The sequence below is a fragment of the Scyliorhinus torazame genome, chromosome 7 (genome assembly GCF_047496885.1).
Source record: "Scyliorhinus torazame isolate Kashiwa2021f chromosome 7, sScyTor2.1, whole genome shotgun sequence".
NCBI lineage: Eukaryota > Metazoa > Chordata > Chondrichthyes > Carcharhiniformes > Scyliorhinidae > Scyliorhinus > Scyliorhinus torazame.
The window spans coordinates 125097590-125112118 of NC_092713.1; the positions used below are offsets into that span (position 1 = coordinate 125097590).

The 14529-nt window shown below is 45.6% G+C and overlaps 2 protein-coding genes across 12 annotated transcripts in view; one reads left to right on the plus strand and one right to left on the minus strand.

Annotated features, from left to right (window-relative positions):
• nek7 (NIMA-related kinase 7) overlaps positions 1 to 14529 on the minus strand; it is a 353502-nt gene that overhangs the window by 56937 nt on the left and 282036 nt on the right. For all 9 annotated transcript variants that reach the window (XM_072511457.1, XM_072511456.1, XM_072511450.1 and 6 more), the window contains one exon: positions 9600 to 9707. In XM_072511457.1, the coding sequence (XP_072367558.1) occupies positions 9600 to 9707 (108 nt within the window). The remainder of the gene's footprint in view (positions 1 to 9599; positions 9708 to 14529) is intronic.
• The window catches only part of LOC140426546 (uncharacterized), a 205907-nt gene that overhangs the window by 53821 nt on the left and 137557 nt on the right, over positions 1 to 14529 (plus strand). The gene's annotated exons all lie outside the window — the stretch shown is intronic.

A 14529-nucleotide genomic window follows, 5' to 3' on the forward strand; every position in this document is an offset into this window, starting at 1 on the left:
TCTTCTTTCTCTCTTCCCCCCCCCCCCCCCCCCGACTAGCCATCATCCTTTTTAGGCCAGCCTCCAGTTCCCGTCCCTGGCCTCCTCAAGTCCCCCTCAGGCATCCTCAGTCTTCGACCTCCTATTTCTCCCCTTGTAACAGTTCCTCCCCTGTCAGCAAAGCAGCTCCCCCACTCCTCCTCCACCCTGGTAACAGCACCAGATGCCCAACCCCCCATAGCAAGCTCAAGTTTATCACCTGCTCGCCCCTCCGCTGTGCTTCCATGCGCCAGCTGACCTAGCTGACCAGATAGCTCCCACCCATGGCACCAAACAGACCGTCTCCCCATTGTTCTCTCACCTCTCCCCCCACTTGAACACACATATTCAAAGCATCAGATTCCCCAGTAAACAAACAGCAGAAAAAAGTGGAAATACAACCACAGAACTCCGCCTCCCCCCCCCGCCCACACAGTCAGACAAAGTTAACTTTAGCCATCGAAACAGCCCCTTATTGCACATAACACTACTTATTCAAACCAGCACAAAAGTGATTGTCAACAAATCGCCATTGCCGTACTCTCCCCAAGGATTCAGTGTCTTTAGTTCATATCCAGTCTTTTTTCCCTGATGAAAGTCAATGCATCGTCCGGTGTTTCGAAGTAAAAGTCCCAATCCTCAAATGTGACCCACAGACGAGCTGGGTACAAAATCCCGAACTTCACCCCCTTCTTAAAGAGGGCCAATTTTGCCCGATTAAACCTGGCTCGCCTCTTGGCCAAATCCGCGCAGGTCTTGATAAATGCGCAGCTCACAATTCTCCCACCTGCTGCTCCGTTCTTTCTTGGCCCACCACAGAACGTGTTCCTTGTCCAGGAATCGGTGCATACGTACCACCATCGCCCTCGGCGGTTCGTTCGCTCAGGGCTTCTTCGCGAGGGCTCTGTGCGCTCTATCCACTTCCAGGGGCCGAGGGAACACCTCAGCCCCGTCAACCTCTCCAGCATGTTCATCACATAGGCCCTCGCATCCGATCCCTCGCTGCCCTCAGGGAGGCCAACGATTCTCAGGTTCTGCCTCCTGGACCTGTTCTCCAAGTCCTCCAGCTTCTCCTGCATTCTTTTCTGGCGGTCATTTATCATCTCCACCTTGGTCTCCAGCACGGTTAGGTATTCCTCGTGCTGGGACACCTTTTTCTCCACGTCCTGGATCGCACGTCCGTGGATTTCTTGATTCTGCACAACCTGATCAATCGAAGCCTTGATCGGGTCCAGCATGTCCTTCTTAAGCTTGGCGAAGCAATCTTCAAAAAACTTCACCCACTGCTCCGTCGACCACTGGGCCGTCTCCCCCCAGCCCTGCTTCTCCGTCATGCTTTCCCACGTTGCCAACCCTGCTTGCGTCTTTCTTGTAGAACTTTGTCTTCTTACATGGCCACTTCTGGTCCAATTCTCCATACACTGGAAAGGGATTTCACCTCACCGTCTCACTCCCCACCGACTCATCCAATATAGTCCAGAAAAAAACGGGAGAAAAAGGTCCAAAAGTCCGTCACAGGCAGAGCTATCAAATGTGCGACCTCCTACTCCATGGCCGCCACCGGAAGTGGGAACATAATATTAAGGTGATTGGAGGAAGGTATAGGAGAGATGACAGAGGTTGGTTCTTTACACAGAGCGTGGTGGATGCATGGAATGCACTGACAGGTGGGGTGGTGGAGTCTGAGTCATTGGGGACATTTAAGAGACTCTTGGACAGGCACATGGTCAGCAGTAAATTTAAGGGGTGTACGTTAGGTGATCTTAGATTAGGATAAGTGGTCGGCACAACATCGTGGGCCGAAGGGCCTGTACTGTATTATTCTATGTTCTATGATGTCACACTATTGAGGGTTGTATTGTGCCCCTATGTTTTACACCAAATGAATGATGAAAAATATTCCGCAATGGATTTTGGCCCTAAATTCACAAGCATCATTTGAGTGAATTAATATTTTGATGATTTGTCATGTTAAAAGGTGTCAATACTCATCAGTGTCCAGAATAGTCCATAAATTATTGTCCAATCCTTGTCATTGAGACGCAGAGATTTTACCAATAATTTCAAATGATGCTTCAAGTCTTCGATATATTGTGCCCCAATAAATTCTGATTCTTTACGTACTCTCAAATAAACTTCTTCACCTCGGACTGGTGGAGGCGGTGATTTTGAGGATGACATAAGGTGTTAGAGAAGGGAACTAGTTGAATATTTTACAACTGAACTGCTTCTACTTTTTGAAGGAAACCAGTGTAAAAATCAGGACGTTGTGGTTCTGAACTACTGTTGTGTCTCAATTTGTGTTTCTTTCTAGAAGCTACCTGATTCTTTGGTGTTTCTAATTTTCCTAGAATTGCTCACACACCTCACAAGAAGCAAAATTGATATGGAGGAAAAGACTTGCTGCTGGTGATGGAGAATAGCCTCCTATAAAATGTAAAAACCTGGTCATGACAAACACAAAATCCTAGGAAATTCAGAAATTTGTACATAGAAACTGAAGCCAGAGACAGAATTCTCACAAGGCAAAGAATTGTTTCTCTTGCACAGAATTTAAAAAGCATCAAGTCATGTAGGCGAGGACAAATTAACTCTCAGACATGTTTATTTCGATGTTCCCAATAGATCACACGATAGTTATTACTAAGACTGTAATACAACACATAAATATTATGCTATACCAAAGCTACAAATGGAAACAGAAGACTTTTAAAAACTGCTCTATTTGCATGTAATGCAAATTTTTAGATCTCAGACCTCTAAAACCAAGGGCTGTTGAATTTTAGCCTTGTTGTTCAGGCATGTTCAGCGATGACTCTCTACACGCTCAAACACAAGTTTTTTTTAAATCATTCATAAACTAAGATCAGCTGTCATTTAACATTTCATAGTCAAACGCTTCAGTCATACGTTCTGATGTCTGTGCTAAGGATAAGCAAATTTCAAACTAGGAAAAGTACCACCACACTACCATAAATTTGATTGGCACTAAGATTGTGGATTTCAATTTTTCTCATTGCTTCAGGTTACGACTTGAGAAATGATTTATTTCAAGTAGTGCTTTAAACCATCTTACCATTATTTTCCAGAATGCTATAATGATACAGCATGACGTCCAGTGCTAGACACCAAGTCTAGCATTCCTCAAAACCTGTGCTGAATCACAGTGTGGTTTGATTTCAGCAGTATAATGCCCTCCCAGTGTGCAACACTTTTAGAATTATAATCTCATGAAAAATCTAAAGTCCTACTCGGTCGGAAAGCATTATGACACTATCATAAATTTGACCTTGACTCAGCACGTAGTTATGTGCTGAGCTCAAAAGAGGGCTAATTCAGCATCTAGTACGAATTGTTGACATTGGCAGTAAAATTGGACAGTGGTTGCAAACATCCAGATTGTGGAACAGCTACTAGATTAATAAAAGCGAAAACATATGTGCAAGGCAAGATAAGATATTGTGCACAAATTTAATCCCCAAGAAAAGTTATCTGGTTCATTGAATACTGAACCAATAAGAGACAAATTCTATTTTATCAGCAAAGCTTTCATGGTTCAGTTGTGCTCCTGTCCAATGCAAGAAGCTAGTAGTGGAGAAGGCAGCAGCACAAAATCCAAAGCAGCAGTCCCAAACCTAGTGGCTAGTTTGAATCCATTTCCTACAACCCACAGCACCTGCAAGTATTTCAAGAGAACAGGTTTTACCTTCCTTCTGGCTTCAGATGTTCTGTGCCTCAGACTTCGTACCTTTTATCATAATTCATAGATGCAGAAATGATGATAAAAGTAACCATGTTTATCGTGGCATAATTTTACCTCAGACTCCAGAGATGATGAACTTGAACCTAGAATACAAGGTCAGGGATCTACTTCTGAGGCTGTATAACGATCTGGTCAGACCCCATTTGGAGTATTGTGAGCAATATTGGGCCCCATATCTAAGGAAGGATGTGCTGGCCTTGGAAAGGGTCCAGAGGAGGTTCACAAGAATGATCCCTAGAGTGAAGAAGAGCTTGTTGTATGAGGAAGGGTTGAAAACTCTGGGTCTGTACTCATTGGAGTTTAGAAGGATGAGGGGGGATCGGATTGAAACTTATAGGATACTGCGAGGCCTGGATAGAGTGGACGTGGAGAGGATGTTAACCAGTTGTTGGAAAAACTAGAACCGAGGACACAATCTTAGACTAAAAGGATGATCCTTCAAAACAGAGATGAGGAGGAATTTCTTCAGTCAGAGGGTGGTGAACCTGTGGAACTTTCCCGCAGAAGGCTGTGGAGGCCAAATCACTGAGTGTCTTTAAGACAGAGATAGATAGGCTCTTGATCAATAAGGGAATCGGGGGTTATGGAGAGAAGGCAGGAGAATGTGGATGAGAAAAATATCAGCCACAATTGAATGGTGGGCTGACTCGATGGGCCGAGTGTCCTAATTCTGCTCCTATGTCTTATGATTAACTCTGGGTATCAATTTTTCATGGTTGTGTGCATTAATGGGCTGAGGGAGCTGGAAATAGCAGTATATACGTCTTGAGGCAGATTAAAGATGCTGATCTTACAAAACCTAAATTAAAATAATAGTAATGCTGCATTGCATCATGCCCATTTCCTGAACTGGTGCTCTCGTTACTGATTGATAAGAAGTAAGGGCATAAAGAAATCAAAGGCACAAAGTGTTGTAGAATCCAGAAGAAGAACAAAACAGACGACAGACACAATCATATTGCTTGGTTCCAACTAACCTTCAGGCTCAAAAGTTAAAGGTGTAACAGAGAGCTCAGAGACAGAAAGAAACAACTTACATTTATGTAGCATTTTCCAAGCCCATTGGGCATCTCAAAGTGCTTGACAGTGAATGGGACACTGTTGATATGGAGTCACTGTTGTAATGTAGGAAATGTAAGAAATTGTGTAGGGCTTGGGTAAGGAATAGTGTATGCAGTATTGTTCTCCATATTTACAAAGAACAAAGAAAAGTACAGCACAGGAACAGGCCCTTCGACCCTCCAAGCCCGTGCTGACCATGCTGCCCGACTGAACTACAATCTTCTACACTTCCTGGGTCCGTATCCCTCTATTCCCATCCTATTCATGTATTTGTCAAGATGCCCCTTAAATGTCACTATCGTCCCTGCTTCCACCACCTCCTCCGGCAACGACTTCCAGGCACCCACTGCCCTCTGTGTAAAAGACTTGCCTCGTACATCTACTCTAAACCTTGTCCCTCGCACCTTAAACCTATGCCCCCTAGTAATTGACCCCTCTACCCTGGGGAAAAGCCTCTGATTATCCACTCTGTCTATGCCCCTCATAATTTTGTAGACCTCTATCAGGTCACCCCTCAACCTCCATCGTTCCAGTGAGAACAAACCGAGTTTATTCAACTACTCCTCATAGCTAATGCCCTCAATACCAGGCAACGTTCTGGTAAATCTCTTCTGCACCCTCTCTAAAGCCTCCACATCCTTCTGGTAGTGCGGCGACCAGAACTGAACACTATACTCCAAGTGTGGCCTAACTAAGGTTCTATACAGCTGCAACATGACTTGCCAATTCTTATACTCAATGGCCCGGCCAATGAAGGCAAGCATGCCGTATGCCTTCTTGACTACCTTCTCCACCTGTGTTGCCGCTTTCAGTGACCTCTGGACCTGTACACCTAGATCTCACTGACTGTCAGTACTCTGGAGGGTTCTATCATTCACTGTATATTCCCTACCTGCATGAGACCTTCCAAAATGCATTACCTCACATTTGTGCGGATTAATCTCCATCTGCCATCTCTCCACCCAAGTCTCCAAACAATCTAAATCCTGCTGTATCCTCTGACAGTCCTCATCGCTATCCGCAATTCCACCAACCTTTGTGTCGTCTGCAAACTTACTAATCAGACCAGTTACATTGTCCTCCAAATCATTTATATATATGACAAACAGCAAAGGTCCCAGCACTGATCCCTGCGGAACACCACTAGTCACAGCCCTCCAATTAGAAAAGCATCCTTCCATTGCTACTCTCTGCCTTCTATGACCTAGCCAGTTCTGTATCCACCTTGCCAGCTCACCCCTGATCCCGTGTGAATTCACCTTTTGTACTAGTCTACCATGGGGACCTTGTCAAAGGCCTTACTGAAGTCCATATAGACAACATCCACTGCCCTACCTGCATCAATCATCTTTGTGACCTCCTTGAAAAACTCTATCAAGTTAGTGAGACACGACCTTCTCTTCACAAAACCATGCTGCCTCTCACTAATACGTCCATTTGCTTCCAAATGGGAGTCGATCCTGTCTCGAAGAATTCTCTCCAGTAATTTCCCTACCACTGACGTAAGGCTCAGCGGCCTGTAGTTCCCGGGATTATCCTTGCTACCCTTCTTAAACAGAGGAACAACATTGGCTATTCTCCAGTCCTCCGGGACATCACCTGAAGACAGTGAGGATCCAAAGATTTCTGTCAAGGCCTCAGCAATTTCCTCTCTAGCCTCCTTCAGTATTCTGGGGTAGATCCCATCAGGCCCTGCGGACTCATCTACCTTAATATTTTTCAAGACGCCCAACACCTCGTCTTTTTGGATCTCAATGTGACCCAGGCTATCTACACACCCTTCTCCAGACTCAACATCCACCAATTCCTTCTCTTTGGTGAATACTGATGCAAAGTATTCATTTAGAACCTCGCCCATTTCCTCTGGCTCCACACATAGATTCCCTTGCCTATCCTTCAGTGGGCCAACCCTTTCCCTGGCTACCCTCTTGCATTTTATGGACGTGTAAAAAGCCTTGGGATTTTCCTTAACCCTATTTGCCAATGACTTTTCGTGACCCCTTCTAGCCCTCCTGACTCCTTGCTTAAGTTCCTTCCTACTTTCATTATGTTCCACACAGGCTTAGTCTGTTCCCAGCCTTTTAGCCCTGACAAATGCCTCCTTTTTCTTTTTGATAAGGCCTACAATATCTATCGTTATCCAAGATTCCCAAAAATTGCCGTATTTATCCTTCTTCCTCACAGGAACATGCCGGTCCTGAATTCCTTTCAGCTGACACTTGAAAGCCTCCCACATCTCAGGTGTTGATTTACCCTCAAACATCTGCCCCCAATCTAGGTTCTTCAGTTCCCGCCTAATATTGTTATAATTAGCCTTCCACCAATTTAGCACATTCACCCTAGGACGGCTCTTATCCTTGTCCACCAGCACTTTAAAACTTACTGAATTGTGGTCACTGTTCCCGAAATGCTCCCCTACTGAAACTTCTACCACCTGGCCGGGCTCATTCCCCAATACCAGGTCCAGTACCGCCCCTTCCTTAGTTGGACTGTCTACATATTGTTTTAAGAAGCCCTCCTGGATGCTCCTTACAAACTCTGCCCCGTCTAAGCCCCTGGCACTAAGTGAGTCCCAGTCAATATTGGGGAAGTTGAAGTCTCCCATCACCACAACCCTGTTGTTTTTACTCTTTTCCAAAATCTGTCTACCTATCTGCTCCTCTATCTCCCGCTGGCTGTTGGGAGGCCTGTAGTAAACCCCCAACATCGTGACTGCACCCTTCTTATTCCTGATCTCTACCCATATATCCTCACTGCCCTCCGAGGTGTCCTCCCGTAGTACAGCTGTGACATTCTCCCTAACCAGTAGCGCAACTCCGCCACTTCTTTTACATCCCCCTCTATCCCGCCTGAAACATCTAAATCCTGGAACGTTTAGCTGCCAATCCTGCCCTTCCCTCAACCAGGTCTCTGTAATGGCAACAACATCATAGTTCCAAGTATTAATCCAAGCTCTAAGTTCATCTGCCTTACCCGTAATACTTCTTGCATTTAAACATATGCACTTCAGGCCACCAGACACGCTGTGTTCAGCAACTTCACCCTGTCTGCGTCAGAGCCATACTGGCCCTATTCCCTAGTTCTCCCTCAATGCTCTCACCTTCTGACCTATTGCTCCCGTGCCCACCCTCCTGCCATACTAGTTTAAACCCTCCCGTGTGACACGAGCAAACCTCGCAGCCAGGATATTTATGCCTCTCCAGTTTAGATGCAACCCGTCCTTATATAGGGCACACCTGCCCCGGAAGAGCTCCCAGTGGTCCAGATAACGGAAACCCTCCCGCCTACACCAGCTGTTTAGCCACGTGTTTAGCTGCTCTATCTTCCCACTTCTCGCCTCACTGGCACGTGGCACAGGGAGTAATCCCGAGATTACAACCCTAGAGGTCCTGTCTTTTAACTTTCTGCCTAGCTCCCTGAACTCCTGCTGCAGGACCTCATGCCCCTTCCTGCCTATGTCGTTAGTACCAATATGTACAACGACCTCTGCCTGTTTGCCCTCCCCCTCCAGGATGCCCTCTACCTGTTTGGAGACATCCTGGACCCTGGCACCAGGGAGGCAACATACCATCCTGGAGTCTCTTTTACGTCCACAGAAGCGCCTATCTGTGCCCCTGACTATAGAGTCCCCTATGACTATTGCTCTTCTGCGCTTTGATCCTCCCTTCTGAACATCAGAGCCAGCCATGGTGCCACTGCTCGGGCTGCTGCTGTTTTCCCCTGATAGGCTATCATCCCCCCCCCCCCCCCCCCCCCCGGCAGTATCCAAAGGGGTATACCTGTTCGAGAGGGGGACAACCATAGGGGATTCCTGCACTGACTGCCTGCCCTTTCTAGTGGTCACCCATTTCTCTGCATGCACCTTGGGTGTGACCACATTTATATAATTTAGGAGTGGACATATTTACTTTGGAGAGGGTAGAACAACAAAGGTTTGTTGGATTGTTTCCCATGATGAGAAACTCAGTAAATTTGGCCTATATGCTTTACAATTTAGAAAAATGAGAGGTGATCTCATCACAACATCAAAGATTGCGAAGGGACATGACAGGATTGCCATTAAGAGGATGTTTTCTAAGAAGGGAACGTAGTGTCAGGATAACGCATTGATCATTTCGGACTGTGATGATGAGAAATTCCTCTGAAATTATGTCAGCTTCTCTTAAATTATATTTGTGTTCCTAACTGGTCTAAGTAAATGAACATCATACTCAACTCAAATCCCATTTCAATTAAGGTTGCTAAAAGGTGACCTTTCTTTAAATCTGCAGTCAATTACTTTGTTCAAATATTAGTTTCGAAGAAAATCCAAAACAATTAGTTAAGCTATGCCTTTGCCAACACAATCTTAAAAATAAGGTAGCAATGTAACAATAAAAAAGTAGCTGTCTGATTGTTCAAGGTTTTCTGCATTATAAACCCTTGAAAGGATCAATGGGTCAGCTCAGCATGTAGCCTTGAAGCAGTCTATTCATCATAAACTCTTTGGTCTTTATTACACTGTTGTGTAATCAGAGTTCTGTATCAGTAGCAAAATTGGACTTGTTACTTCCAGACATACTCTGTGTTATGGCAAAGGTCAAAGAAACAGGAAACCCCCTAACTGCACAAGGAAATAGATACACCCAATATTGGTTAGGGAGCATGCCTTTGCTGCTTGCATGTTTACAACAGACATATGGTTTTGGTCACACTCTTAATGAAATGCATCCCGCTTCTGTAATTAGATGGATTTGTGTTGTGCAGGGTTGCTCACCTAAAGAATGTGCTGCTGTTGTTTTAGAACTGAAGAATCTGCCCAATCCAAGGTCTCCCAACTTTACGACCCCAGTTGCTGTAATGAACACATTGGCGGGTTTGATATCTGCAAGGGAACAAAATATATGGACATAAATATGAAGTATTCACACTTCATCACAATTGGAAATATTCCATAAACAACATAATAAGGTCTCACAACTCTGGTCATTCAAATTTAAAAAAAATTACTTTGGTTTGCCAATGTCGGCAAAATGAAAAGCCTGCTTTCTTAAATATTCTTTTAGTTCTGAATTAAACAGAAACTTACTCGGTTCTGTCTCACTTTTAATCTAACGAATGAGGCAATAGTTTTGCAGTTTACCAAGGAATAAAATTGGTCCTTTAAAATCCCACAAAATTTGTCTTCTTATTCCAACATTTTCTTGCCTTATTCCTGGAGGGCAATTCATTTATGATGCTAAGTCTAATTCCAGTGGTAAATGAAATAGCATCCAAACTGCTGCCCAAGCCGAGATCAGATAACTTAGCTCAGGCCAGAGATGTAGGGCGCAATTCAGCTATCGCTTTGTGCCTGCCGTGAAGCAGGGCGAATCCTGCAAATGCCCGAAATCGGGCACCATGCTGGACCGATTCCAAGTTGCTCGACTCGCTCCGCCCGACCATTAGGCTCATTTAAATACCTGGATGCCGCTTTCATCCAGCGCCTGAGAGTCGATGGCCATGCCTGCCAGAGGGGAAGCAGTGGGCGTGGTGGTTTTATTACTGGACTGGTGATCCAGACACCCAGGATGACACTCTGGGTGGCCAGGTTCAAATCCCGCCAAGGCTGGTGAATTAAAAGTCGAATGACCATGAAACCATTGTCAGTTGTTGTAAAAACCCATCTGGTTCACTACATGCCCTTCAGGGGAGGAAATCTGCTATCCTTACCCAGTCTGGCCTTTATGTGATTCCAAACCCAGAGCAAAGTGGTTGACTCTTAAATGTCTTCTGAAATGGCCTAGCAAGCGACTCAGTTGTATCAAACCACTAAAAGGTCAAAATGAACACACAGCATCGACCTAGGCACTGGAAACGACAATGGTACACCCAGCCCTGGTTGATCCTGCAAAGTCCTCCTTACTAACATCTGGGGGCTTGTGCCAAAAGTGGGGGAGCTATCTCACAGACGAGTCAAGCAACAGCCTGACATTGTCATACTCACGGTTCATAGCTTACAGATAACATCCCAGACACCACTGTCACCATCCCCGGGTATGTCCTGTCTCACCAGCAGGATCTTCCGAGCAGAGGTGGTGACACAGTGGTGTACAGTCAGGAGGAGATGCCCTATGAATCCTCAACATCATCCCTGACCCCATGAAATCTCATGGCTTCAGGTCAAACATGGTCACGAAAACCTCCTGTTAATTACCACATACCTTCCACCCTCAACTGATGAATCAGTACTCTTCCATGTTAAACACAACTTGGAGGTGACATTGAGGATGGCAAGGGCACAGATTGAAGTACAATGTCCATCACCAAGTGTGGCACCAGGACTGACCGAACCTGAGGAACATATCTGCTAGACTGGGTCTGTGACAGGTGGTAAGGGAACGAACCAGAAGGAAAAACACATTAGACCTCATCCTCACAAACCTACCTGCCGCAGATGCCATCTGACATTACAATCCCAGATGAGACCCCAACAGTGACTAGGATACTGGACCGAAACCTCAATATTTTAGTTTATTTGTAAGGCTGTGCGGAAAGAATGATTCAATTCAGGAGTGATTGCATGGAAAAAAATAGGGCCTTGCAATTTCTAAAACTAAACTTTATTATGAATACACTATTAAACTTTTTAACTTCACACACGAAAAGAACAGCTCACAACAACTCCTTAATACTACTACTCAATTTCCCATTACAGATTTAGGGCAGCACGGTAGCATTGTGGATAGCACAATTGCTTCACAGCTCCAGGGTCCCAGGTTCGATTCCCGGCTTGGGTCACTGTCTATGCGGAGTCTGCACATCCTCCCCGTGTGTGCGTGGGTTTCCTCCGGGTGCTCCGGTTTCCTCCCACAGTCCAAAGATGTGCAGGTTAGGTGGATTGGCCATGATAAATTGCCCTTAGTGTCCAAAATTGCCTTAGTGTTGGGTGGGGTTACTGGGTTATGGGGATAGGGTGGAGGTGTTGACCTTGAGTAGGGTGCTCTTTCCAAGAGCCGGTGCAGACTCGATGGGCCGAATGGCCTCCTTCTGCACTGTAAATTCTATGATAATCTATGACAACAAAAGTAACATGCAACTCTCAATCTATCTTAAAATTAGCAGGGCATAGAGGAATACTTGCTTTATAAAACAGATTTGGATCCTGTTAGAACTCCTTCAGACTCTGGCTGAATATCTTCAAAAAGATGGTTCACCTGGTCCCCAGACAAAACTGCTCTGCTTTACATGTTATTATTCTTTTATAACTATCTTACTGTTAGAGAATTGTGGACTCAGAGTCAGGCAAATCTGAATTCAGCTGCTCTTTGTCCCAAAACTCAACTGCCTCTCTGCATTCCTGGGATCCACCCAGCAATGACCTTATCTCCCTAAGCTGAAAAACAAATTATCTCTGCAGGCTGCAAAAACAAATTAACTGCACAGGGATTTCCTCTGGACAATTTCACCGGCTGTTTCCTGGAATTAAAATAAAGTCATTTTTAAATATGACCACTGCAGTCAAACATCGTACAACCCCAGGCTTTTAATCCTTAACTTGTCCCAATATTTAGACGCCAATATTCCTAAAATCCTCCATTCGTCACACCAGCCATGACAGTATTGGTAGGAGTGACCACCGCACAGTCCTCATAGAAACTGAGCCCCATCTTCAAATTGAGGATACCATCCATCACGTTATGTGGCGCTACCATCGTGCTAAATTGGAATAGATTCAGAACAGATCTAGCAACTCAAGACTGGGCATCCATGAGGCACTGTGGGTCATCAGCAGCAGCAGAATTGTACTAAGTCGTAATCTGTAACCGCATGGTCTGGCATATCCCCCACTCTACCATTACCAAGCCAGGGGATCAACCCTAGTTCAATGGAGTGCAAGGGGGCATGCAAAGAGCAGCACCGGGCATACCGAAAAATGAGACGTCAACCTGGTGAAGCTACACACAGGATTACTTGCATGCCAAACAACATAAGCAGCAAGTGATAATCAGATCTAAGCGATCCCACAATCAATGGATCAGACATAAGCTCTATAGTCCTGCCATATCCATGAATGGTGGTGGACAATTAAACAACTCATTGGAGGAGGAGGCTCCACAAATATCCCCATTCTCAATGATGGAGAGGCCCAGCCCATCGGTGCAAAAGACAGGGCTGAAGCATTCGCAATAATCTTCAACCAGAAGTGCCGAGTGGATGATCCATGTCGATCTCCTCCGGAGGCCCCAGCATCACAGATGTCAGTCTTCAGCCAATTAGATTCACACCACCTAATATCAAGAAACGGCACTGGATATGCAAAGGCTATAGGTCCTGACAATATTCCGGCAATAGTACTGAAGACTTGTGCTCCAAAACCTGCTGTGCCCCTAGCCAAGCTGTTCCAGTACAGCTACAACACTGGCATGCATCCACCTGGCAATGTGGAAAACTGCCTGTACACAAAAAAACAGGACACATCCAACCCAGCCAATTACCACCCTATCAGTCTACTCTCCATCATCAGCAAAGTGATGGAAGGAGTCATCAACAGTGCTATCAATCAGCACTTGCTCAGCAATAACCTGTTCACTAACATTCAGTTTAGGATTCGCCAGGGCACTCAGCTCCTGACCGCATTCCAGCCTTGGTTCAAATATGGACAAAAGAGCTGAACTCCTGGGGTGAGGTGAGAGTGACTGCCCTTGACATCAAGGCAGCACTTGATCGAGTATGGCAGCAAGGAGCCCAAGCAAAACTAGTCAATGGGAATCAGGGGGAAAACTCTCCACTGATTAGAGTCGCACCGAGCACAAAGGAAGAGGGTTGTGGCGGTTGGAGGTCAGTCCCGAGACATCACTTCATATGTTCTTCAAGGCAGTGTCCTCGGCTGAACCATCTTCCGCTGCTTCATCAATGATTTTCCTTCCAACAGAAGGTTAGATGTGGCGATGTTCATTCGTGATTGTGCAATGTTCAGCACGATTCGCAATTCCTCAGGCACTGAAGCAGTCATAGATCATAGAATTTACAGTGCAGAAGGAGGCCATTCGGCCCATCGAGTCTGCACCAGCTCTTGGAAAGAGCATCCTACCCAAGGTCCACACCTCCACCCTATCCCAATAACCCAGTAACCAAACCCAACACTTAAGGGCAATTTTAGCATGGCCAATCCACCTAACCTGCACATCTTTGGACTGTGGGAGAAAACCGGAGCACCTGGAGGAAACCCACGCACACACGGGGAGGATGTGCAGACTCCGTACAGACAGTGACCCAAGCCGGAATCGAACCTGGGACCCTGGAGCTGTGAAGTAATTGTGCTATCCACAATGCTACCGTGCTGCCCTTTGAATAAATCTGAAATTTATTCCACATGCAAATGCAGCAAATCCAGGCTTGGGCTGACAAGTGGCAAGCAACATTCATGCCGCACAAATGCCAGGCAATGGCCATCTCCAATAAGAGAGAATCAAACAATCGCATCTCGACATTCAACTGCATTACCAAAACTGAATCTCCCACTATCAACATCCTGGAGGTTACCCTTTACCAGAAACTGAACTGGACTAGCCATATAAATACTGTGGCTACACAAGCAGGTCAAAGGCTAGGAATCCTGCGGCGCGTAGCTCACCTCCCGGGTCCCCACTTGCCAGGATGAGTGCAGCTCCAGAAACACTCAGAAGCTCAACACCATCCAGGACAAAGCAGCTCGCTTGACTGGC